This window comes from Gossypium hirsutum, chromosome A02 (assembly GCF_007990345.1).
Source record: "Gossypium hirsutum isolate 1008001.06 chromosome A02, Gossypium_hirsutum_v2.1, whole genome shotgun sequence".
NCBI lineage: Eukaryota > Viridiplantae > Streptophyta > Magnoliopsida > Malvales > Malvaceae > Gossypium > Gossypium hirsutum.
The window spans coordinates 868,136-896,086 of NC_053425.1; the positions used below are offsets into that span (position 1 = coordinate 868,136).

The window sequence follows — 27,951 nt, forward strand, 5'->3', positions numbered from 1 at the left end:
TCCAACTTGGCCAAGCTCGTTAAGCCCACATGGCTACAATCGAGCCACCATACGGCCGTGTGATGTGCACATCTATGCCTTCATCAACCACACGGCTGTGTACTTGCACACGGCCTACCACACGGATGACCACATGCCTGTGAGGCGTCGACAGTGGCCTTTGTCAACTTTTGCCAAAAACTCGTTTTCTTCATTTTGGGTACACACCTGGTATCGTTTCCCTGCGAAAACTATCTCGAGCTTTCCAAAACCTAAAATTAGAGTATCCAACAATGATTTAACAAATTGATTAACCAAATCAACATAAGAATTGACCAAATCCCGACTTACTACCAATAACAAATCGTTTCTAACGCGAACTAAACTGTTGAAGTGAATAACGATGCTTCACCGCCTTCTCCTGAGCCATAGAATTTAAAACCCCACCAATATCAGTTATCTATACAATGCACAAAACTCAAAACTAACATTGACAAAAGCTAAAACTTACTTACCAATCCGATTAAAGATTCCCAGACGTAAAAACCACAATTGCTCAGAAAAACGGAAGCACTAGTAAAAGAAATTAGAAATTACAGTGGCAACATAAGAGGAGGGAAGAAAAATGTCAGAGAGCAAAAGAAACTAACATCAGGAAATTTTGGGGATTTTTTTCCTAGAAGAGAGAAAAGAAAAAATAAAACTAAAATAAAAGATAATATAATCTTCTTTTTACTCCCCACTAACCCTTAACATCCAACTTCCCAGAATCTAACTCCATCAAGACTATATCAAGAAACCGAGCAAAAAGATTAGCATTAACACTCACGTAGAAATTTGAACACAGGACCTCCATCATATTAACCCCCCTTACCACTTGAACCAGTAAGCTCATTCTAATATAGTTTTATAGACAGTTTAATATAAGCCCATTGAACAAAGATAGGGCTTAATTCCAAAAATAACAAAATTTTCCAAAGGTAGGCTTGAACTTGAGACCTCACACACACACCCAAAACACTTAACCATTGAAACAAATACACAATTGTGTGTCAAATATTTACAGAAATAGAAACATATATTTTAGGGCATTATAGTATTTTTATGACTTAAAGACCTATTTAATTTTTGTGCTTTTATGTTATTTTACCATGTACATTGTTGAGGTTGTTATGAATAGTTTGAATTGATCTAGCTTAGTTAATATTAAATGACGAGGCATGAATTAATTTGAATAAATAGAAAATTTAAATTGGATTAGTTTTAGACAATTGGTATGAAATTAAATTGAGGTATATTGTGACATATGATAATTTATTTGTCGATGGTAGAATCTAAATTGTAATGAACGTGATTCGGTCTACATGTAACGAAATGAGAAAAAGGATAACTTAATAATTGTAAGGAACGCATCAGAAAACAATTGATATGCCATAAGGGCTAGAGTGCTATATAAATCATTGTTGTCGGACAATTTGGGGTGGTAAACCATCATTGTCGAGCAATATGGGGTGGTAGGTCATCGTTGTCGGGCAACCTGGGATGATAGATCTGAATTGAAAAACTATTATTGTCGGATAACTCAGGTTGGTAGGCATTGTGCAGAAAGTCATCGTTGTTAGGCAATCCAGGATGACAAATCAAGTTGAAGTGATAATGAGCTAAACATTACCTAGAAAAAACTGAGCTTATAAGCTTGGGATTTTGTTGAGAAGGTAACATGAACTTGGGCTTTATGTGTAAGGAATGAATACCAAGTGATGAGATTACAACTTAAATGCTACATTGTATCATCGCTATTATGTTGCTTTATGTTATAGATATACTACTGAGTTATGTTACTCAATATTGTAGGATTTATTTTCAATGCATAGTCTAGGTTTCACGTAAAGGTCTTATGTATCGACTTCCATATCTAAGCATTACTCTCAGACTCAACAAAATTTATTTGTTTGATCTTCTTTTTATAACTTGGCATGTATCTAGGTGGCTGGATCAAGTTGAATTTGATGTTAAAGATGGTATATAATTAACTTTGACATGTTGTTATGTGTATATATATGGTATGTAACTTAGGATTCCTTTAGTTGAATGCTATAAAGTATGAGAAGGTGCTTGAGAATGCAATGCATATATGTACCTAACAAATTGTTGATATGTTATATGTCAATAAGTGCAACTATGTGTGATTTGAAACTGCTATGGATGATTGAATGGTAATTAATTAATGAATATGATATATTGTAACTTGAATCCAATGATTGAGTCAGATGTAAGGTGTTACAATCACTTCCATTTAAGCACTATATTTTTCTTAGCAATTAGCAACTACTCGTTTCAAGAAAAGGAAAACTACAAAACTCTAAATCAATGTTGAAGTCGTCCATTAAAGGTATTAAAATATTCTATTTCATAGTAGAGGAATTATAATTAATTTTTTTAATATGGTACAAAGGCTTGCAATATGGTAAATTATTGTAGAGGGATTATAATTAAATACATCCCTATAGAATGAATGCTCATATTCCATTCAAGTTGGGTCTTTATAAAGAGGGCTTTCCTAAGCTATTAGCATTCAGAATTAAAACAATAAAACACTATTTCATTTCCTCTTGCTTCATATTTCATGATTACGATGTCAAGTTTGAGGTCTCATAAACTTGTTTTATTTTTTGCAATATCTTGTCTTCTTCTTCAGGAGAAATGCACCGATGCTAGTGAGTGCAGACAGAGTGAGAGAAAAGCACTACTTGAATTTAAGCACAGCCTTCAAGCTATGAATTCATCAGGCAACGACGCCCTTTCTTCATAAAAAAGTGAGGAGTGCTGTCTTTGGCTAGGTGTCAATTGCAACCGCCTTACAGGATGTTAAGAAAAAGCTGCTGAATATACAAGTAAAACAGAACAAAGGACTTAAATTCTAAGCAAAAAGAAGTCAAAAAATTAGAGACGGTGAAGTGTTCTGCTTTATTCCATGAAGAGTACTATAAATACTTAAAATAGCTAACAACTAAATCTCCTAAATAGAAGGAACATTACTGGCACTAAACAAAGAATAGGTCTGTTTGAAACAGACTTTGACTGACTCAACTACTAACTTATTCAATCAGTAAATAGTAACAAATAATTTCTACATTAACCTTTAACACTCCCCCTTAATGTAGACACTCTCCAACACCCAACAACTCTCTCAAATACACGAATTTCTTCGGTGGAAGTGGCTTTGTGAACAAATCAGCAACTTGTTCTTCAGTGCAGCAGTACTCCATCTTGATATCTCCCTTTGCAACCAGCTCTCTTATGAAATGATGATGTGTTTCAATGTGTCTTGTTCTACTGTGATAAATAGGGTTTTTTGTCATTGCAATTGTTGACTGATTATCACAATAGATGGTAGTTGCCTCCACTTGTGTTTGCTTTAAATCATCAAGAATTCTTCGTATCCAGACAGCTTGATAAGCAGTAGTAGTAACAGCCATATATTCAGCCTCCGAAGATGATAAAGCAGTTGAAGGTTGCTTCTTTAAGCTCCATGAAACAACTCCGCTACCCAAAGTAAAAACGTAACTAGTTGTACTCTTGCGATCTTCAATGCAGCCACCCAAATCACTATTTGAAAAGCCATACAGCCTTGTTAGAGAACTTATACCATATTCCAAATGAGCTTGTCCCCTTCAAATAGCGCAAAATTCGCTCGGTAGCTCCAAAGTGATGCTTGTTTGGACTTTGCATATATCTAGACAAGAGACTTGTTACTTGCAAAATTTCAGGTCTACTATTTGTTAGATACAACAGACTTCCAATCAAACTTCGAAATAATTGGCAGTCAATTTTCTCTTCCTCATCATCTAAACACAATTTTTGATTGGTGCACATTGGAGTACTCACGAGATTGCAATCCTTTAAGTTGAACTTTTCAAGAAGATCATTCACATATTTTTCTTGAGACATAAAAATACCCTCTGCACATTGTTTAATTTCTAGTCCCAGAAAGAAACTCATCAACCCCAAATCAGTCATTTCAAATTCGTCTATCATCAGCTTTTTAAACTCATTCAACAAAGCACTACTATTGCTAGTATAAATCAAATCATCAACATAAAGGCAAATAATGAGAATATCAGAAGTACCTTTATTTTTCACACATAGATTTGGCTCACTAGGACTTCTTTGAAAACCATTATTGCTGAAATGCCCATCAATTCTTCCATACCAGGCTCGCGGTGCTTGCTTTAAGCCGTATAGAGCCTTTTTCAACCTATTCACTTTCTCTTCTTGATTTGCAATCTCGTAACCTTTTGGTTGCTGCATATATACTTCTTCTTATAGGATCCCATTTAAAAAAGCCGACTTGACATCGAACTGATAAACCTCCCAACTTAATTGAGCTATAATTGATAGAATAACACGTATGGTGTCAAATCTTGCCACCGGAGAGAAAGTTTCTTGGAAATCTAACCCTTCACGCTGCATGTACCCTCGTGCAACCAGTCTTGCTTTATGCTTTTGAATGGAACCATCAGCCTGGAATTTAGTTTTGAAAATTCGTTTTAACCCAACAGCTTCTTTTCCATTTGGAATGTCTACTAATTCCCACGTATTGTTCCTTTCCAAGGCTTCCATTTCACCATCCATCGCATCTCGCCATTCCTTCGATTTGATTGCTTCTTCAAAGATGATTGGATCTTCAATTCGGGCGAATTGGCATTGCTTAGTGCTTTCATAAATTTCTGCCAATGATCTCCATTTTCTAGGTGGTGATTCTGATGTAGAAGAGCTTGATGAAGTGGTATTTGGAACTACTGAAGGACTGCTTGGTGCTGATGAGTAAGAACTTCCATCTCCATTTTCTTGACTAGGATGAGTGTTGAGACATTCACCATCTTCTAGTAATGCTTTTGAACCTGCTTGTAATTCCTTCTAATTCCAAGAGTTTTTCTCATCAAAAACAACATCACGACTAATTAATAGCTTCTTAGATAAAGGATTATAAAATTGATATCCTTTAGTTTCTGAGCTATACCCAACAAAGATACATTTAGTGCTATTATCATTTAACTTTCCACTCTTTTGAGATGGAATATGCACAAATGCAATGCAACCAAAAACTCTCATATGAGTTACCTCAGGTTTCCACCCATGCCATGCTTCAAATGGTGTTTTTTGTTCTAGAGCTGCTGTTGGAGATCGGTTGAGAATGTACATTGCTGTGTGAATTGCTTCTGCCCAGAAACTTTTTGGAAGATCTTTAGCTTTCAGTAAGCATTTTCCCATTTCAACAAGACTCCAATTCTTCCTCTCAGTGACTCCATTTTGTTGAGGAGTGTAGCTTGCTGTTAGCTGGCGTTGAATGCCAGATTCTTCACAGAATTTGTTGAATTTAGTAGAGAGAAATTCTCAACCACGATCTGTCCGCAAGGTCTTTATAGGTTGGCCACTTTGTTTCTCAATACTTGCTTTAAACTTCTTGAAAACTGAAAGAGCCTCTGACTTTTCTTTGACAAAGTACACCCACGTCATTCTACTGTAGTCGTCTACAAAGACTAAAAAGTACCTGTTGTTATTGAGAGAAAGTGTTCTCATTGGTCCGCAAAGATCAGCATGAATAAGTTCAGCAAGTTGGGAAGCTCTCCTTGCCTTGCCCTTTGGAAATGAATCTCGATGTTGTTTCCCAAAAACACAGCTCTCACACACATCACCAACATTTTTTATTAGAGGTAAACCATCAACTAGACTCTTTTCAGACATGAGTCTTAAACTACCAAAATTTAATTGCCCATATCTGTGATGCCACAGCCAAGTTTCATCAAATGATTCTGCCTTCAATGCAAGCCTATCATCAGTTGCAAAATTATAAGGAAAAATCTTATTTTTTGCCATCGGAACACTAGCTAACAGGTGCTTTTTCGATTTATCCTTAAAAATGCAGCAATTGAATTCTTCAAAGACAAGTGATTACCCATCCACCATAAATTTCCCAACACTTAGCAAATTAGAATTTAAATCTGGAACAAACAAAACATTATGAATGCAATTAAGACCCAGGGAATTCAATTGCACAGTACCTTTTCCCTTTGCTATACGAACAGTTCCATCACCAAGCGTAATTCGGCTAGTTAGTGATTTATCTAAGTTGCTGAAGAGACTTAATTCACTTGTCATATGATTGCTACAGCCACTATCTATGTACCAAACTTCAGGAGAACACTCCTTAGCACTGAAGCACGCAACGAACAGGCTCTCTGTCTCATCTTCTTCACTATCTTCATGAGCCAAGTTAGCTTGCTTCTCTTTAAGCTTGCAAAACCTCTCAATATGCCCGTACCTTCTACAATAGTAGCATTGTTTTGGACTACTATTTTCTCCTTTATCACCATCTCTATAACGTTGGTTCTGTCCATTGAATCGGCCACCAGCCTTACCTTTTCCTCTCCCACGAGATGAATTTCCTCCACGCCAGTCATTGAAGTTTGTTTCGCTGGTGCCCTTTCCACCACGAGAGTATTGCTCCCTACTATAAAAGGCATTCTCAACAGATGCATTACCATACCTTTTCATCCTATCATCATGAGAATAAAGAGAGCTTTGCAACTCATCAACAGTTAACACACTCAAATCTTTTGACTCTTCTATAGCTGCAACTACATGATCATATTTCCTAGGTAAACTCCTAAGAATTTTCTCAACTACCCTTTGCTCACTTAAATCCTCACCATATTTTCGAATTTGATTCACAACATCAATAACTTTTGACACATAATCATCCAGAACATCATCATCTTCCATAATAAAATTATCAAACTTCCTACGCAGAGTTTGAAGTTTGACAGTAATCACCTTTCAGTACCTTGATATGTCGTTCGCAGCGTGTGCCATGCTTCTTTCGAACGCGTCACCGCTTCAATGCGAGGAAAAATTGATTCATCCACAGCTTGTTGGATGAAAAACAAAGCTTTAGCATCTCTCTTTCTGATATCTTTGAGAGTCTCAGCTGCAACCTCCTCTTCACTGTATCCATTTTCCACCAAGTCCCATAGGTCTTGGGACAAAAACAAAGTCTTCATCTTAGTGCTCCAAACTCCATAGTTGCTGCCTTGAAAAATTGGAACCAACGGCTGTGAAAGGTTCACTCCATTCTGATTGCTTGCCATCATAAGCTTGAACACAGGCCTCGAGTAGCTCGGATACCAGATGTTAAGAAAAAACTGCTGAATATACAAGTAAAAACAGAACAAAGGACTTAAATTCTAAGCAAAAAGAAGTCAGAAAATTAGAAACGGTGAAGTGTTCTGCTTTATTCCATGAAGAGTACTATAAATACTTAAAATAGCTAACAACTAAATCTCCTAAATAAAAGGAACACTACTAGCACTAAACAAAGACTAGGTCTGTTTGAAACAGACTTTGACTGACTCAACTACTAACTTATTCAATCAGTAAATAGTAACAAATAATTTCTACATTAACCTTTAACACAGGATATGTTGAAATGCTCGATTTTAGTGACCGATTATGGGTTATAGCAGGTACAATTAGCCCTTCACTGCTTAAACTACATCATTTGACTTCTTTAAATTTCAACAGTAATGATTTTAATGGAAGTCTCATCCCAGAGTTTTTTGGTTCCTTGAAAAAATTGAAATTACTGGATCTCTCTAATGCTAATTTTAGAGGTCCAATTCCTTCTCTACTTGGAAATCTTTCAATGTTGGAAACTCTTAGATTGGGTGGTAACGGTGGAGACGTGACGTATCGCCATAATTTTAAAAAATGTTCAGTGTTGGAAAACTTGAGTGGCTTTCCCATCTTTCTCGTTTGAAAGAGGTTGATCTCAGTTTCACAAACCTGAGCAATGCCAATGATTGGTCTCAAGTCATTAGCCACCTCCCTTTGCTTCAAAATCTAAGTCAAGACATTGTGATCTTCCAAGCATATCTTCTTCATCACTTTCCCTTGCCAACTCTTCTACATCTCTCACCTATCTCGATCTCTATGATAATAATCTCCCTTCTTCTGCCATATATCCATGGTTGTTTAATGTTAGCAGCAACCTTGTTTCACTTGACCTCTCAAGTAACCAGTTGAAAGGTCCAATTCCAGATGCTCTCGGAACATGATGGCTATTCAAGAACTTTATCTGAGTGATAATCTTTTTATATTAGCTGAAAATCAAGTTAGGGCGATTCAGGGTTGAATGAAATTGGAAAACTACTAGATTTTAGGTTCTAGATCTTGGGTACAACCTTCTAAATGGATCCATAAGCAAAAGCCTTGGGCAACTTTCCAACCTGCAAGTCTTGCGGCTTGCAGGGAATTGTTTTGATGGTGATGTGATTTCCGAAGCTCATTTCTCAGATTTCACCAATTTACAGGAGTTGGATTTATCGTACACTTCTTTGAATTTAAAATTCAACACCGGATGGATTCCTCCTTTTCCACTGAGTCAAATAAAGCTTTGCTCTTGCAAGTTAGGGCCTCGTTTCCCAGATTGGCTTCGGACTAAAATTTACTTCCAACCGGTTTTGGATTACCTTGATATTTCTGCTTCAGGAATTTCGGATTTTCTTCCCTACTGGTTTTTGGACAAATTTCAGGGATTATCGTACATAAACATGTCTTTCAATCAGATCAGTGGTACTTTTCCAAATAACTCTGTCCACATAATCCATCTAGATCTAAGCTCTAATAATTTCTCAGGACCATTGCCACGTTTTTCTTTAGACTTTATGGAAATGGGGACCATTAACCTTTCCAAAAACAAGTTTACTGGTCCGGTCTCTCCAATTTGCAATATTACTGGTGAAGGTTTTTTGGCATTGTTTGATCTCTCAAATAATCTATTTTCTGGAGTGGTTCCAGACTGTTTTGGAAGTTTCCCGTTTTTAACAGCTTTGAATTTGGGTGATAATAGTTTCTCAGGCTCACTTCCAAGATCCTTAGGATCTCTGATTTCTCTTGAAATGCTAAGGTTACGTGGTAATAAATTCTCTGGAGTATTACCTTCATCTTTACAGAATTGTGCCAAGTTAAAATTCCTGGACTTGAGTGATAATGAATTCGAAGCGTGTGAAAGAGTAAAATTATTGTACTAAAAAATCACACTAAGTTCAATTCCCAGGAAAGAGAGTGTCACGGGATACTTAGTAAAGTCTTTCCTAGCCAGAATATCCTCTATCGTAATTTATAGCACAATAAATCCTACATCAAATTTACAATATGAACAATAAATAGTAAAGAACACAGAATTTTAACGAGGTTCGGCAAATTTGCCTACGTCCTCGGGCACTACCAATATATTTCACTCCAAAATACAAGTGAACTTTACAATGGGAGAGAGAACAATGCCTTAGTAGAGATGGCAAATGTGGGATGATGAGAATGAGCAATGGTTGGCTATTTATAGTGAGATTCAAGGGCCACTTGCAAGTCACTATTCACTTAGGACCAAAATTGCTATTTTCCCATGCCCAACACTAAATAAATATTTGGTGCCATAACTTTGACCTTTCCAAAGTATGGGTAGGTATGGGAAAGGTATGGCAAGGTATGGGGTATATTTAATATCTCCACCTTGAAGATTTGATTAGGATAATATTATCTTCACGCAATTCTTTCTGCTTTTGACAAAATACTGATAGTGCTCTCACTGTTAAACTTGCAGGATATTAATCAAGTTCAACAATGTTGAACTTGTTGATGTTACACCTTGTTCATCATATTGCGGGATTATCTGCAGTCTTGATTTCTGAAGACAATTTTCCCTCTTCAATAATTTCCCGCACAAAATGGAATCGTACGTCGATATGTTTGTACGTGCATGATAGACTTGATTCTTTGCTAAATGAATAGCACTTTGACTATCACAATACACGTTAATATGCTCCTGAACCAACCCCAAGGTTTTAGCCATACCTTGTAACAAATAGCCTCCTTTACAGCCTCTGTTACAGCCATGTACTCGGCTTGTGGTTGACAACGCAACTGTAGACTGTAGTGTAGACTTCCAACTTATTGGTCTCCAGCAAGTGTAAACACATAACCGGTGGTTGATATTCGCTTGTCCAAATCACCGGCATAGTCAGAATCAACGTACCCAATAACACCTTTACCAAGTGTATTATCCGCTTGAACAGTAATCCAACATCTACGGTTTCTGAATATACCGTAGAATCCATTTCACAGTTGCCAATGTCCTTTCCAGGATTATGCATATACCTGCTCACTATACTAACTGCCTGTGAAATGTCGGGTCTTGTACACACCATTGCATACATCAAGCTACCCACTGCATTAGAATACGGAACTGCAACATGTATTCTCGTTCCGTATTCGTCGAAGGAGATAATTGTGCAGAAAGCTTGAAATGAGAAGCCAACGGGGTACTACAGGTTTGGTCTGCTCGTTCATGCCAAATGCTGTAGTACTTCTTCAATACTTCTTCTGAGACAAGCTAACTCTGCCATGAGCTCTATCTCTACATATTTCCATGCCAAGAATCTTCTTAGCTTCACCTAGATCTTTCATCTCAAACTCGAGATTGAGTTGAGTCTTCAATCTCTCAATCTCAACTTTGCTCTTAGATGCTATCAGCATATCATCAACATATAAGAGCAAGTATATGAAAGTTCCTTCTTGTAGCTTCTGAAAATATACGCAATGATCAAATTTACTTCTTGTGTACCTTTGCCCTTTCATGAACTGATCAAATCGCTTGTACCACTGCCTCAGAGATTGTTTCAATCCATAAAGCGACTTTGTCAGTTTGCAAACCAATTTTCTTTATCAGCAACATTGAATCCATCAGGCTGAGTCATATAGATTTCCTCTTCCAAATCACCGTGTAAAAACGCGGTCTTCACATCAAGCTGAACTAGTTCAAGATCATATTGCGCAACCAAGGCTAGCAAAATCCGAATAGACGAATGCTTCACAACTGGAGAAAACACTTCATTGTAGTCTATTCCTTCTTTCTGAGCGTAACCCTTTGCTACCAATCTAGCCTTGTATCGAATTTCATTTTTACCAGGAAATCCTTCCTTCTTTGCATATACCCATTTGCATCCAATTGCCTTCTTTCCCTTGGGCAGTCTCACCAACTCCCAAGTCCTATTTTTATGAAGAGACTGCATTTCTTCATTCATAGCTTGCTTCCACTTTACACCATCAGAGTTACTTATTGCTTCTGTGTAAGTGGAAGGAACATCATCATCTGCAATTGGAAGTGCATAGGCCACCATATCGTCAAGCGAGCAGGCTTACGAATCTCTCTTCTTGGCCTCCTATATGCAATTGAATCTTGTTGCTGTAGAAGTTCTTGGGTCGAAACTTCTTCATCATTTGTTCTTTCAATATTAGCTGGATCATCATTAACCTTTTCAAACTCCACCTGCTGCAAAGTACTACTGGTTTTGTCATCCTTTGTGAATCCTCGTTCTTCATCATGGTTGATTCATCAAAGTTACATCTCTACTGAAAACAATCTTCCTTGTATCAGGACACCAGAGACGGTATCCTTTTACACCACCAGTTATACCATGAATAATGCTTTCTTTGCTCTTGGGTCTAACTTAGATTCTTTTACATGATATATGCAGTGGAACCAAAACATGTAAAGAATCATAATCAGTAGCAGGTTTACCAGTCCACATCTCCATCGGAGTTTTTCCATTTATTGCAGCTGATGGCAATCGGTTAATTGATGGCACGCATATGTAACTGCCTCAGCCCAAAATTCCTTGCCCAATCCAGCATTGGACAACATACATCGAACTTTCTCCAGTATAGTCCGATTCATGCGTTCTGCCACCCCATTTTGCTGTGGTGTATCCCGAACAGTGAAGTGTCGCACAATGCCCTCATCTTGGAATACTTGTAGAAATGGATCGTTTTTGTACTCAGTACCATTATCTGATCGAAGTCGTTTGACCTTTCGACCAGTCTGAGTCTCCACCATCTTCTTCCATTTCAGAAATGCATCCAAACTTCACTTTTTCTTTTCATTAGATACACCCATACTTTTCTTGAATAATCATCAAGAAAAGTGACAAAATAGTGCATACCTCCCAAAGAAGCCACTTTGGTAGGTCCCCACACATCACTGTGAACATAGTCCAGAATTCCTTTCGTATTGTGAATTGTTGAACCAAATTTTACCCTCGTCTGCTTGCCCAGAACACAATGTTCACAAAATTCCAATTTGCAAGAATTTGCACCTTTCAACAAGCCTTGCTTCGCCAAAGTCTGCAAAGCTTTTTCACCAGCATGTCCCAATCGCCTATGCCATAACCTGGTAGCCTCTGAATCTGCATCTTTCACAGAAGCTGTTGATGTTGATCCAATAACTGTACTTCCATTTAAATAGTACAAGTTATTTCTTCTAGTGCCTTTCATCACCGTCAATACCCCAGCTACTACCTTTAGTAATCCATCTCTCAAAGTGATTGTGAACCCTTTAGATTCTAGGGCCCCTAATGAGATGAGATTTTTCTTCAAGCTGGGTACATAGCGAACATCTGTCAGAACTTGGATTGAGCCGTCATGGTTCTTCAATTTGATTGTACCTACACCCATTGTCTTACAGGCACTATCATTGCCCATAAAACAACTCCACCTTCTAGTTCTTCAAGACTAGAAAACCAGTCCTTATTAGGACACATATGGTAAGTACATCCCGAATCCAATATCCACTCATCCGTTTGACATGCCATTGCCATGCCAACCAAGCTAAAGTCTGACTCCTCATCATGCTCCGCTACACATGCATTAGAAATAGCCTTGCCCTTTTGTAGCTTAGGACAATTCTTTTTCCAATGCCCTTTTTCACGGCAAAAGGCACATTCATCTTTGGCGGGTCTCCCTTTGGACTTTCCCCTTCTACCAGATTTGCTGCTGTGTGAACGACCTCTTACTGTTAAGACTTCTGCGGTTGTATCTCTGTGATCTCTTTTATCTTTCTTTCGAGTCTCAGATCTATACAACGCACTACAGACTGCATCAAATGTGATCGTGTCCTTCCCATGAAGCAATGTGGTGGTAAGATGATCATATTCATCAGGAAGGGAATTCAACAATAATAATGCCTTGTCTTCATCTTCAAATTTCTCATCCAAATTTAGCAAGTCTGCTAAATTTTATTGAATGAGTTCACATGGTCATTCATCGACATACCGGGTGCATACGTGAATCGATAAAGTTTCTTTTTCATATAAAGCCTATTTTCAAGACTTTTCGTTAGAAACTTTTCTTCCAGTGTATCCCATAACTTCTTCGCTGATGTCTCTCTCATGACGGAGTACTTCTGCTCTTTGGCCAAACATAGGCGGATTGTACCACACGCCTGTCTATTGATCTTGGCCCACTCCTTGTCATCCATCTTGTCAGGTTTTTCTTCAAGGGCTATATCCAGCTCTTGCTGACATAAGACATCCAGGATCTCACACTGCCACATACCAAAATTATTGGTACCGTCAAATTTCTCTACTTCAAATTTTGCATTTGTCACAGTAGTCCTTGCTGATGACGATGCTGCTGCCATTTTTCTCCTCAATCCCAACTACTGTATACGTGAACAGTACTGTATACGTGAATAGTGCCGTATACGTGAATAGTGCCGTATACGTAAATAGTGCCGTATACGTGAATAGTGCCGTAAACGGTCGTATTCCCCAAGTACGAACCTTGCTCTGATACCAATTGTTGCGCGGAAGCGTGTGAAAGAGTAAAATTATTGTACTAAAAAATCACACTAAGTTCAATTCCCAGGAAAGAGAGGTGGATCACGAGGATCACTTAAGTACCAAGTCTTTCCTAGCCAGAATATCCCTCTATCGTAATTTAATAGCACAATAAATCACTACAATCAAATTCACAAAATATGAACAATAAATAGTAAAGAACACCAGAATTTTAACGAGGTTCGGCAAATTTTGCCTACGTCCTCGGGCACTACCAAATATATTTCACTCCAAAAATACAAGTGAAACTTTACAAATAGGGAGAGAGAACAATGCCTTAAGTAGAGAATGGCAAATGTGGGATGATGAGAATGAGCAATGGTTGGCCTATTTATAGTTGAGATTCAAGGGCCACCTTGCAAAGTCACTATTCACTTAGGGACCAAAAATTGCTATTTTCCCATGCCCAACACTAAATAAATATTTGGTGCCCATAACTTTGACCTTTCCAAAGTATGGGTAGGTATGGGAAAGGTATGGGCAAGGTATGGGGTATATTCTAATACATAGAAACAGTAGAATCCACACTCAAATTCCCCAACGATTGCAATGTTTGATGCTTATCTAACCCCCTTTGTGACCTTGAATCCTTGCCCGAAAACAATGACGACCCTTTACTCCATTTGAACGATCCGACCATCCCTTGCGTTAACGGGAATGAAAGTCGCCTCTTCGATTCGTTCCCGGGTGTCCCCATGAACCTCTCTTTCATGTTTTCAAGAAAAAAATGAGAAAGTATTATGTTATTGGTGGGGTGAAAAAATAATTAAGCACTAAAAGTATTTTTGGAGAGGAAAACCTAAAATTTTATCTTTTCCTTTTCTGAACATTTCTAAAAAGTCAAAATTTCAGCTAAAAATAGCTTGTTTAGCACAGTAAACAGCTTGTTTAGCACAGCTTTTATTTTAAAAATACTTTTAGAGTCAAAAGTATTTTTTTTAAGCACTACTAAACAAGGCATTAGTAATTTGCTTGTTTAAGGACTCGAATTTATCATTCTGAACATTTTGTAGATTTTTTAGAAAATTGTGCATATTATATTTTTTTTTTTGAATTTTTAAAGTTTTTCTATTTTTTTAAGGGGACGACTTGCTCGTTTACGAAATTAATAAAGACTTGAAGGGATTTTTAAACCAATTTGATAATCAATTTTTTTATTATATAAATTAAAATTTTTAACTTGATTTAAACTCGAACAATTAAATTATTTATTAAAATTTATTTAAAAACCAAATAACTCAATTCCATCTACTAAAAAAATTTTCGAATTGAGTAAAATTTTGCTTCAATTATGATGTGGATTCCCGGGAAAAAAATGCACATATTACATGCAGATGCAGATACAAATTCAGCCCATCCATAGATAAATATTGAGGCCATGATTTAGAGATAAGTCCCCAATCTCTTGTCACTTTCACAATCAAATCCCATACATGCACCCATGCCTGGACCAATATGGCTATCGTGATCTTCATGGAAGATTATCAAATTTACGTTTGTTGTTTTCCTCTCTTGTGGTCCAAACAATTATTGAATTATTATTTTGATTTTTTATTTAATACACTATTTTATTAAATTTTACAAAATAACTCACATTATATATATTTATGACAAAAGCAAATCACTACCACACATTATTAACAAGTAATGTAAGTATGAGTTTGGATGGACGGTGCAATGCGATGCGATGCATTTAACTTACTTTTTATCTTACATTACAAGATCACTATAATATCTAATTTCACTGCTATCGTTGTTTTTACACTAACAACAAATAAATACACCGTTTGTCGAAACCTAGCATAAGTATGGGTAAATGTTGGGTTCATTGCCACCGTTATATACTTTCAGTTAGTTTATCCAACTTTCCATCCGCATAAGCAATTAAAGCGTGGGAAAATTATATTTAATGTTACTAAATTGTTAATAATTTGATATTTTGGTGACTTAAGTTTAAAAAAAAATAAAATTGTCACTGAGTTATTCGAAAGTTTTAATATAAGTCACTTTGACTGTTAAAATTATTATTGTCTGGCCTTCTTTATTAACATTGCATTATCGATCAAAAGTTCTTCTTCTCCTTCTCTTTTATAGTTTGTTTTCATGAAACGACTTTGAATGTCACAAATTTACTAATCAAAATCTAAACAGCTTTCTTCTTTAATCTCCTACACTGATCATTAGAACATTAGAATCTGATTATGTTCTTCTACTTGTCGATGGGCACTAATCCGTTGTATTAATCATCAAATCCATTGTATTAATCGTCAAATCGTCGCTTAAAACTCGCTAGCTAAATTTTTTTGGAAAAAAAAAACCCTAATAGACCAGTGATTAAATAAAAATTTTAAATAGTTCAATAATCATTTTGTAACTTTTTAAAGTTAAGTAACCAAAAAATAAACTTACTAATAATTTAATAACATTGGGTTAATTTACCCTTAAATTATTTAAAAAGCAAAAAGATTTTTTTTTTCTAATGGCTCTAATTTTCTGGCACAAATTTCAAGAAAACAGCTTAGAAGAGTAAGTTTTTGTGTATAAATAAGCTAAGCTCATGAGATTTTAATAAACCATAAGCATAGCCTTAAAAAAACATAAGAAAATGTCATTGCCAAGGTTCATCGTGATCAAATCCATCAATGCCAACGCATGCCTTGGCTTCAAACAAGACGATCCCTATGAAGGCTATACCGAATTCTCAGAATCAATGGTTACGAGCCCAAATGCAAAATTCGAAGTGGAGTCAGCTAAAGGTGGACTGGTTCACATAAGGAACTGTATTAACATGAACTACTTAGAACGAACCGAAGAGGATTCCATCTCTGGTAAAGCAGATGAGCAGTATTGGATCACTGCAACAGCCGAGAAGAAAGAAGAGGACCTATCCAAAGAATGGTGCACCTTGTTCCAGCCATTGGAAGAAGACTCGGTGAATAAAACTTACCGGTTCATGCATGTTCAGTCAGGCTGCTATTTACGCCTACGCCAATCCTATTCCCCGGATATTACTGCCGGGGTGTTGGCGACCAGCACGAAGATCGATGCTAATGGCAACGATATATTCAAAGTTATCGATTGGGACACATTGGTGATTCTACCTCGGTACATTGCGTTCAAAGGAAACAATGACATGTTCTTGCGTCTTGCCGAGATCGATGGTCACCCGTATTTACAGTTTTTAGGTGAGGATATTGGTGAGGCGGCTGTGGCAATGGAGGTTTTCTATACTCCCAATGGTGACATTAGGATCAAACCGGTTTGTTCCGATAAATATTGGAAGCGTAAACTGGATTGGATTTGGGTTGATTCTGATGACACTAAAGGTAACGATAAGGACACGTTGTTTCATCCCTTTAAAGTTGATGGTAAGACAATAGCTCTTCTCAATTTAGGCAACAACATGTTCTGTAAGCGTTTCACAGGTGAAGGGATAACGAGCTGTCTTAGTGCACGCATCCCTTCTGTTACCAAAGAGTCTTAACTAATTGTGGTGGAGCCTGTGTTGTCGAGAAAGATCGAAAATCTCCGATGCGATACCGAGAACGCTAGGGTGTATGATGAAAAGGTCCAAATTGTGGCCAAAAATTCAGCTAGCAACCATACTAAACAATCCAACACAATGGATGTGAAACTTACCTATACAGACACCACCACTAGCACTTGGAATTCTCATTTTTCACTAGGTCTTGAAGCTAAAGCTAGTTTCGAATTCGGCATCCCGATCATTGCGGAAGGGAGTGTTGAGATATCTACTAATGTTGAAACCGGGATTCAATGGGGAGAGACCAAGACAACGACGACCGTCGTGGAAATTAACCATAAAGTTCATGTGCCCCGATGACTAAGGTAACGGTGTATCTATTGATGACCAGAGGCAAGTGTGATGTTAACTTCATGTTCACTCAAAAAGACACTCTTTTCAATGGGACCATCGTCAAAACTGATATCGTAGGAAGCACTTACGTCGGTTCTAATTACTACAACGTCCAATATGATACCAAAGAAGAGCCACTCACCTCTTGAACGCCATTCCTCGTAAGGCCATGAAAATAACAAGCGAGGAGCTTGAAGACTTGTTCAATTAAGCTAAATAAATTTGTGTTTCCTTTTGTCGAAGCACTCTCTGTTTTCTTATTAGTAACTATGTCATGTACTCTTTATTATGGAAAAAATTTAATAATAAAATAAATTGGCATTATTATGTCAAGTATTTATGTGAGTTTGTTTGAGATTTGAGTTTTATATATATATATATAATAATCAAAAATTACTTATAGTCTTTTTCTCAACTCTTAAATAAGAGAATAAGACGTTTCAGCATACTTAAACCCAAATCCCTTTATAGTGATAACAATATCGATGTCAATTTAAAATTTGAGTTTTTAGATTAAATCTTCTCTATCACTTGACTATTTTAGATTAAAAAATAAATGAAATGTATTGCAATAATATTAAATGATAAAAGGGAAAGAACAAAATATCTACATTTGTCAAGTAGACATTATTGTCATCTCCATATTTTGGCGAACAAGATATTAAAGTCATATCCATGTTGGTAGATGAATGCAACAACTAGACATTAAAGTTGCACCCATATGGGTCCATGAATAGCACATTTTATGAATATGAACAACCCTGAATGTTGCAATCTCCAAATCATGATCTTAATAAATGGGATCAAATTGCAAATTTTATGTTAGTGTATTAAACTATAAATATTTTAATACAATTTTTTTTATCTTTAGCCCCAAATTTTTTAATTTTATTTCTGAATTCGCCTTGCATACAAATGTATATATACATGTTTATTTGAATACGCATGTACATATATATTTACAATTTGTATTTACCCATGTATTAATATATATATCTAGATCAAATAGTACCCAAGTTCTCCGTTCAACTCGTATATGGATTATGGCAGGGTTCAAATCTCATCAAATGCAAATTGTGAATTTACTATGGGTGAAAACGAACACTTCATGAACTCGAAAAGGCTCAATTCGAAAGTAGGAGACAAATTCTAAAAACAAATTTGAGTATAGACATCTCGAATCCAATATTGTTATTGAAAGAATCCGTTGTTCCTCAACGGATGACACTTTGAAGGCTTCTATTAGAGCTACAAAATTTCTCATATATTGTGATATGGTGATTTAGTAGCTCGTGGCCTTGCACAGATGAGCTTGAACGAAGACTATAGTAATTATCAGGTAGAAGATGTTCCCCTTTCTGTGGCTCCACAAGTGGATGAACTTGACATGATGTATAAAAATTAAGGGTTAAATTTATTGAATTTTTTAAAATTAAGATCAAATTAACAGAATACAAAAACATTTAATGATTAAATTTGCTATTGTGCCATTAAAAAAAGACCCATCAGTATTCCATTAATGATTTAATGGAAGAGTGACCAAAAATTTCAATGTTGATAACATTGGTAACGAAGTTGAAAATTTTCAAAGTTAAGTGATCAAAACAAAAACGCGCTAATATCTAAATTACCATCGATGCAATTTACCCTAAATATTACTACTAACACAAAAAACAAAATTATAATAAAAAATAAAGAAAATTTACTATAATATCTCTCCATACCCCTAAAGTCTTCAACATTCAAAGCACCATTTTCCTTTAGTTTCTGTTCTTTTTTATTTTACATGAGAAAATTTTATGAATTCAACATATCATCATTCACTCAATTTTAAAAAAATACCCAAATTGAACAACAAATCACACAAATCTATTAAATGGCTTTCTTCCCATCGTAGCAGGCATAGAAACAGTAGAATCCACACTCAAATTCCCCAACGATTGCAATGTTTGATGCTTATCTAACCCCCTTTGTGACCTTGAATCCTTGCCCGAAAACAACGACGACCCTTTACTCCATTTGAACGATCCGACTATCCCTTGCGTTAACGGGAATGAAAGTCGCCTCTTCGATTCGTTCCCAGGTGTCCCCATGAACCTCTCTTTCATGTTGCCATTGGCTCTCGCTTTGGCTTTAGCTGAAACTGTTGGTGTCATGTAGTTTGGGACCGAAAACGGTGGGCAACTCGTGAGGCTGTCGTCGTCTTTGAGTGGTAAGTTTGATGGTGAATCGATTATGGTAGGTCGGGGTCGTGAATGCTTTGAGTTTAATAACCCTGAGTTTGTTGCTTGCGGCACAAGTTTACTTGGAGGTGTTGGTGTTTGCATTGGCCTTGTGGTGGGGAGAATGGTGGACCTTGTCGATTTCGGTGTAGGGATGTCAATGATGTTGTCGAATGTGAACTGACTGGATTGTGGCCTCGGACTAGGCTTTAATTCGGAGTTTGGCCTTGGTGTAAATTGGAAGGTCTTTGTGGCTTGGTTTTCGGGTAAATCGGTTGGTGGTAATCGACGTTCTAACCAGTTCCACCACCATGGGAATACACCAGACCGAATGTTGGGTACACCTGTGTGAGGTGATTTCATTGCATCTTTCCATAGCTGCAAATGAACATGTAAAATATACGAACTTTACAACATTCCCGAATCCAGGTCGAACTTAAAACTGGACCAGACTAGTGAAAATAGAGTACCTGGTGAGAATATGCATACGCCATGGCCCTTTCTCTTTTGATGACTGCCTCCACCTTTCTCTGCATTCTTGCCTCGATTTCTTCCTTTGTCAGCAAGCTATCATCCCAGTTTTCATTCCCTGTCTCGGACTAATCCGACATCCAACTTAAGTTACTCGTTGTAATACCGATATATTGAGCAAATATGTACAAAACAAACCGAATATACGATCTCATAGGAAGAGGGCAACCAAGGCCGATCACAGTCAGTTTTACAGTTCATTTCACTTTCTTAACACAAATAAATACCTGTATAAAAGCTTTCAGTGACACGAACGGTTGGATTTCAGGGCCATCTCGATATTTAACAAGCTTTAACTTACTTAAAACAAAACAACACTAAATGCATGCAATCATACACAAAAACTTAATACCTGGCCAAAGGTCAATTTGCCGATGTCGGCCTCCTTGTCGTTCTTAAACTGAGCTTGACGTCGTGCTTGATTTTCTAACATTTGGATCCGGCGTGACTGAATCTGAGACTGAACTCGAACCAAAAGCTGCATATATTTCATGGCCGTAATAGTTTGACGTTTCACATTGTGACCTCTCACAACTCCTTGAAGCCTTACGAGGCCTTTCAAAGCTCTAAAACTTCTCCTTGCCTGTATTACAAGTTTCGAGATAATCAAGTTCAGATATCAAACATCGGTAAAAAACATATCAACGGAAGGGGAAAGTGACTACATATGCACCAGACTTGCATAACAAGTAACTTCGCACATCGGCATTCATTGTAAAGTCCTTAAAAACGAGATATCTTTAACAGAAACTGCCGAATTTTTAGCATTGTTTGCAATGTCAGAACAGTTGTCTCCGTGAATCCGGACTTGGAAATTTTAGTTATTAATAAGAATAAAGGACCTTACCATGTAACCCCGATAGGCTGCTTGAATCTTTGTAGCTGAAGCATGATGGTTCCTTAACGTTGGTTCCAGTCTAGGACGAACAAGCCTAGGAGGTCCTGCTCTCGGAGAAGCAGCTCTTGGAGGTGGAGGCAGAAACGGAGAAGCAGCTCTAGGTGAATTGGCTCGTGGAGAAGAAGCAGTCTTCGGAGAAGCAGCCCTTGGTGAGGCAATCCTTTGAGAACGAACACGAGGAGACGCAGCCCTAGGAAGCATGAAAGGTGGTGTTCTAAGTTGATCCGGTGGTGTTGAAGGCCGGAACGATAGTTTCCGATCTCTTTCAGCCTCCCCGAGAATTTTCTCGATACTACTCGGTTCCCTAAACAGGGGAATGAAGGAATTAGCTTCTCCATGCTTGTAATTTGCTTGACCTTTCTTCTTCCTTTCTTTACCGCCCTTTTTGTCCGATTCCTAAAACGATTCATCGAAACAAAACAAGCCGTAAATATTCCGATTTTACGACATACATGCTGCATAACAATCTATTAGGATATAAATCTCAATAGGTCACATACATAACAAAACCGACTTCAACCTTAAAAACATCGAAATACCGACTTACAATATCTAGCTTCCCCTTCGAATTCGATACGAAAACTCTTTTGATTGCAGAAAACCAACTTCCTTTCTTTCCCATACTGCCAGCATTACTGAAACCGAAGAACGAAAACTCTGCAGGGCCAAATTCAATGCACCCGAAATATATCGATACCGTCGATATGTATACACACAACACACAATCATAAACCTTTTAAGACAAAGAATTCAAGTTCTCAACCATGAAACATGATGGAAATGCAGGTAAGAACGACCCGAACCCGAAAAAAGAGAGATGTACCTTACAAAAAGAACCCACTCTTCTTTTCTAGCCTCCCTCACCTTTCTTACACAACATACTTAATGTTCTAAATAAATTTTGTTACAAGTTCCTAGCCTGTTTTTCATTTTCTACTTTTGAAGGGCTTCGAAAAAAATTTTATACCAACTTTATTTTCTTTCACTTTGGCCCCCAACTTTCAGCTTTTGATGGATTTATTAATAATTATAGCATTAAAATTGAAAGGGGAAATGATTAAAGGGGGTTGGGTTAGTGTTTGATGAAATGATGATGATGATTATAATAATAATAATTAATATAATGAAATAGAGTAAAAAAGAGAGAATAAAAGGAGGTGGTTGGCCAATTTCTCACTCAATGTATTGTTCAACTACTTATAGAAGGGCTTTACTTCATTTGGAAGACTATCTTGTAGTTGATAGCAACTATAACCGTTAAGTTTGGTACTCTTTCCCTCTTCTTTATTATTATTATTATTATTATTATTATTATTATTATTATTATTATTGTGGATTTTTCTTATGATAATTATCATGGAATATTGGATGGATACTAATTTTTATGGGTTTTTTTCTTATAAAAAATAGGTTGGAATATTTCATAAGTCCTTGTACTCTTTAAAATTTTAAAATTTAGTCATTGTATTTTTATTTTTAAGAATTTAGTCCCCCTTATGTTTCCTATTTCAAAATTCAGGTCCAATTATTAACATTATTAATTCTTTTTCTTTTTTTGGTTAAATTTGTTGGTTTGCCATTTTGAAATTTAAAAAAATACTCCCTTGGTAGCAATGTTAACTAGGAGCAAAGCTAGAAATTTTGTTTAGGGGGCTGAGATAAGATTATAAAATTTAGGAGGATCAAAGCTAAAAAAGTTGTACTAAAAAAGTTTAAATTGAATCCTTAATTTTTTGAAAGGACTAAAATTATAAATTTTTTTTCATTTAATCAAAGGGATTGAAATCAAATCTTTTAATTTGGGAGGGCCTAAAAAGCAATTTGACCATTTAGCCAAGGGGTCAAGGCACTTACATGCCCACCTTGGATACAACCCTGTATGTGACTACAAAAATAAAATTGTAATGAATCTGAATTTAATAAAATAGTATTATTAACCATTGAATCTAAATTTTAAAATCTAAAAAATAAAATAACTAAATTCTAAATTTTTGAAGAATATAGAAACTTATGACATATTTTAACTTTATATTAATTAATTGTGTTACTATTATTAATTATTATATTTTTAATAGTTAAATAATTATTCATACATAAATTCTTTTTAACTATATTGAGGGAAGGTCGATTCCTTCTAAAGAAGTTTTCAAAGTGTCGTCCATCGAAAGTCGATGGACTCCTCAACGGATTGGTATTATCCTCAAGTTAGGTTGATGTTTTGTCTCCCAACTTAATGAAGAGCTTGAGTGGCTAAATTATCTAAAGAGACGACGACTTCAAAAGTGAGAATAAATGTCACCTTCCAAAAGAAATGTAAACATTTACTTATGGGAAGATTCAAATCTTATCATAATTTATTTATAAAAATATAAAAAAACTCCTCAAAATAATATAATTTATTTTATTTTAATAAAAATTAAAAAAAACAACAAACACTAATAAGTATAGGTCCACATCTTGACTAAAATGTGGCAACCAACTAAATGAGTGGCTTTTAAATATAGTTAGACATATAGAGATATAGATATGTACAATTGTTTGCCCTTCTTCTTCTTTTCTTTTACCTTATAATATTTTTATTTTTTTATGAAGTTTTTTAAATATTAATTTTATTATAGGTTTTTATTTATTTTATTTTTTTATATAACATAACCTCTTCTCATCTCTTAAGTAGAAGTGTAATGCGTTTCAACGTATTCAAATCAACGTTCTCCTGCACTAACAAAAATATTAATATCAATCAAACTAACACCCAATCGATTTTTATAAAATTATTTAAAAGCTTTTATCAATAATAAATACATTAATATAATTATTGCTATGATAATATATTTTAATTGTAGGTAACAACTAAGAAGCAATGATCTTATATCCCATACACTAAAAATGATAAATAAAGAGTGAAGTTAAAATTAAATAAGGTTGTTGATAATAATGATTGATACAATGTTGTAAAAAAGCCTTGTATAGCTCAATTGTATTTAGATTTTATAATTCCTATATTTTAATTTAATAAATAATTAATTAATATTATGTTTTTTTTTACATATTTATATTTTTTTTATCAAATTAGTTTTTAATTGATAATTTTTTTATTTTTTTAAATTTAGATTCTTTTAATTAATGACGTAACGTGATGTTAAAAGTGTTATATCATCGTACTTTAATAAAAATTTAAATTTAAAAATTAAATTGAGAAAAATATCAATTTTCAAAATTTTTACAACTTACTAAATTCAGGACTAAATATTAGTTTATTCTATGTCTAAATCTAATGGCATCAATTCGACGGTCCCTTTCTTGTGAGCAGGAGCGTGTTCAGCACCTGCCATTCATTGCGGTGGGGCTAGGCATTACATTTGTCTTGTAATAAGAAAAGGGAATGGTGGAGTGTGGTGGTCTCATTATCATGGGTGAGGATGCGGGACCAGATTGGATCAACATAGTCGTAAAATGATGAAGAATATAATTATAAATTATAATTAAATATATTAAAATTTTAAATTGTACCGATTCAATCTTAATTCGACTGATATGGATATTATTATCAATATACGAATATATGAATTCGAGTGTACTGAAATGCATTGTCCTCTTATTTATAAGTTGGGAAATAATTATACGTAATTTTAGGTATTAGTATTTAAATATTTAATATAAAATATTGCAAAGGGTTAATTGCGTTAAGTATCCTCCAAATTATAATCTAAATTCTAAATTAGTTTTCAAATTTTAAAATATTCTAATTAAATTCTCAATGTATTAATATTGTATCAATCAGATCCTTATATCAATCTATCAGTAATCTAAGCGTTAAATGTTAGCTCAATTTTGACATGAAACAAATTTTAAAACACGTGAATTAAATCTAAATTATACATTGATTAGTACACGTGTTTACAATTTGAGTCATGTATTTTTAATATATTCTACAATAAATGCAAATTGCATTTAATGCCTAAATTGATTGGTAGACTAATACAAAAATCTAATTGATACAATATTAATTTTTTAATAACTAAATTGAAATGTTTTAAAATTTAAAGATCAAATTTAAAATTTAAGTGATAATTTGAGGGTTGAGTAAATTAACCCTAATACAAAATACATGAATATAATATGAATAATAAATATGCAAAGAGCACGTGAGAGTAGTGTGCAAAACAATTTATGGGGCACAAGACATGTTTGTAAATTATGTGTCAGACATCGCTCAACATTCCCACCAGTATGTTAGGATCACCAAAGAAATATTAAAAATAATATTTGAATAAACCTCATGTTTGCCTGATGGTTAGAATGTTCATCATCTTAGATATGATCTGATTTCAAGTTATATTAATCGTGTTACTATTCTTATAACTCACCAAAAAAAATAATACTTGGATTTACCATTTTAACTTATTTTTAAAAAAATTAAATAGTCATCGAATGTATTATATAAAAAAATTTAATAATTATTTTAATAGTATTTAATTTTTTTAAAAGAATAAAAAACATATTTTTATGGAATAAAGTAATATTTAGTTTTTAAATTTGGTAATTTTTTAATTTGATTTTTAAATTTTTTTTTGTTTTGCATCAGTTTCAAATAATTGATATTTTTTTTAATTTGGTCCTTAAACTTTGATTCTATTCAAGAGTGACGATATGACACTCTAAGATTGTGTGATGTCGTCACTTAAAAAATATAAAATATATATCAAATCAAAAAAATTATTAGGAAATTATAATTTTAAAAAATAGGTGATGACAATGCCATGTCATTGTACAACGAAATCCAAATTAAGTTTAACAAAACATGTTAAATTCCAAATGATTAAAATATGTTATTAGTCTCATACTTTGACAAAATTTGAGATTTCATCTCTATACTTAAAAAATTAGAAATTAAGTCCCCTGCTTTTTTATTTAAAAATCTTAGTCTAATCATTAAAATTATAATTATTTTTTGTCAAAATTTGTTACTTTAGCATATAGATTAAGTTATCTCTATATAATACGGCATATAATTAACAGAAAATAAACATGTTAAGTTAACAAATTTTAATAAAAACTACCCATTACAAGAATGACCGGACTAGAGTTTTTAAATTTAAAAGTAAGAGGATTGAATTTTTAACTTTTAAAATACAGGGATTAAATCTTAAATTTTATAAAATAGAATGACTAATAACATATTTTAACCATATTCCGAAAAAAAAACCAAATTGAAAGAAAAAACATCATATTATTTTTTAAAAGAAAATAGTGAAAACGTGTGGATTAATTAAAAAATAGTGACGTCATAGATGTAGGGTGAAGTGTCTTTAAATCATTATACGAAAGTGGTATCCTAAGATAGATTCTCATTACATCATGAACGATATATTTTTTCCCCTTTTATTACAATAAATATGGGGACACCATTATAATAGAAAGATATAATGTTGTTGTCATACCACAACATAGGACGACAACTACATATTGTTTTGTTTTGTTTTTCTATTAATAATATCTATTTTTTAAATGAGATTTTAAGATTTTGATTGTTTAAATAAATTCATGTCTCTATTAATACTCATTTTTGTTGTAATTAATGGCAAATTACATTAATAGTTATTTAACTATAAAAAGTTATAAAATAGTCATTTAATAAAAAAAATTATCGTCAAATTATGAAAAGTTATAAATTGGTCTCTCAACTTCTCTTTTTTGTCACCAATTGATTAACGTAAAAATAGGAAACACATAAAAATTTAATATAGTTGGGTGATCAAAAACGATAAAATTGAATAGTTAAGTGACAATTTTGTAACTTTTCATAATTAAGTGACCAAAAACAGCATAATTGGGTGACAAAAATTAAACTAGTCCACAACTTGCCTCACTCAAAAAAGTTAAACTGTTCAAAAAATAAAAGTGTAGGGACTAGTTTTAATAAATGATAAACATAGAAAAGTTACGTTAAAAGTAATAAAGAAGGGAGGAAAACAGAGGGAGAAGCAGAAGAGAATGGAAAATAAAGAAAAAAAAAAGCAAAGTTAAAAGAACATTAAAGAAAAAATTAAATTGCTCAAAACAAAAAAAATACGGAGACCGGTTGTATATATTAACCTAATTTTTTTGTTTGAAATGATGATTTAACGTGCCACATCAACTTACCGTTACATCATTAACGACAACTAATTACGACTCAGTGACTAAAATGTTACAACGCGATAACGTAAGTAACTAAAACGTAACATTTTAAACATAAATGACTAAAATTTAACTATTTTAGTAGTTTACCCTTTTTTTTTAATTCATATATTCTTTGTTTATCTCTTTAATGAGATATATACCATAGGCCTAATTATGGTATAATTGCAAGGGCGGTCTAATTATAGTTTTAGACCTTTTAAATATGTTTAAATTGAGATATAAATTCTTTACTTTGATTTTTCATACTGGTCATACAATCAAAGTCACGTAAAAATTTAATCAATCATGTTCGATCAATAATTAAATGCTTAAAGATTGTTTAACAACCTGGACCTACTAATAATATTATAAAAATATAGGGATCAAATCTCAAATTTTAACATAATAAAAGTACTAAAACCAATAAAAATTTTATTTATTTAAGGTTGAGTTGTATAAAAAGAATTTAAAAAAGAAAACAAGATTTATAGTTTTTAAAAACAATAATCCTAAAGAATTATTTTATTTCTTCAAAAAAATATTTTATAA

General features: G+C 34.4%; 3 protein-coding genes and 1 pseudogene across 3 annotated transcripts; 2 read left to right on the forward strand and 2 right to left on the reverse strand.

The window, feature by feature from the left end:
* LOC121216190 (protein IQ-DOMAIN 14-like) overlaps positions 1-835 on the reverse strand; it is a 3,811-nt pseudogene extending 2,976 nt beyond the window's left edge.
* Positions 836-7,749: 6,914 nt separating this feature from the next.
* On the forward strand, positions 7,750-9,728 carry LOC121216193 (receptor-like protein EIX2). Its single transcript, XM_041091551.1, has 3 exons — positions 7,750-8,052; positions 8,202-9,043; positions 9,641-9,728. The coding sequence occupies exons 1-3, from the start codon at positions 7,750-7,752 to the stop codon at positions 9,726-9,728; spliced, it is 1,233 nt and encodes a 410-aa protein (XP_040947485.1).
* A 6,589-nt stretch (positions 9,729-16,317) lies between these two features.
* Positions 16,318-17,196, forward strand: LOC121216194 (uncharacterized). Its single transcript, XM_041091555.1, has one exon. The coding sequence runs from the start codon at positions 16,318-16,320 to the stop codon at positions 17,194-17,196; it is 879 nt and encodes a 292-aa protein (XP_040947489.1).
* A 2,078-nt stretch (positions 17,197-19,274) lies between these two features.
* On the reverse strand, positions 19,275-22,274 carry LOC107927481 (protein IQ-DOMAIN 14). Its single transcript, XM_041087853.1, has 6 exons — positions 22,064-22,274; positions 21,788-21,897; positions 21,190-21,636; positions 20,695-20,925; positions 20,282-20,410; positions 19,275-20,189 (listed from the first exon to the last, which is right to left on the reverse strand). Exons 2-6 carry the CDS (start codon positions 21,860-21,862, stop codon positions 19,449-19,451), a joined length of 1,623 nt encoding a protein of 540 aa, XP_040943787.1. The 5' UTR covers positions 21,863-21,897; positions 22,064-22,274; the 3' UTR covers positions 19,275-19,448.
* Positions 22,275-27,951: the final 5,677 nt, after the last annotated feature.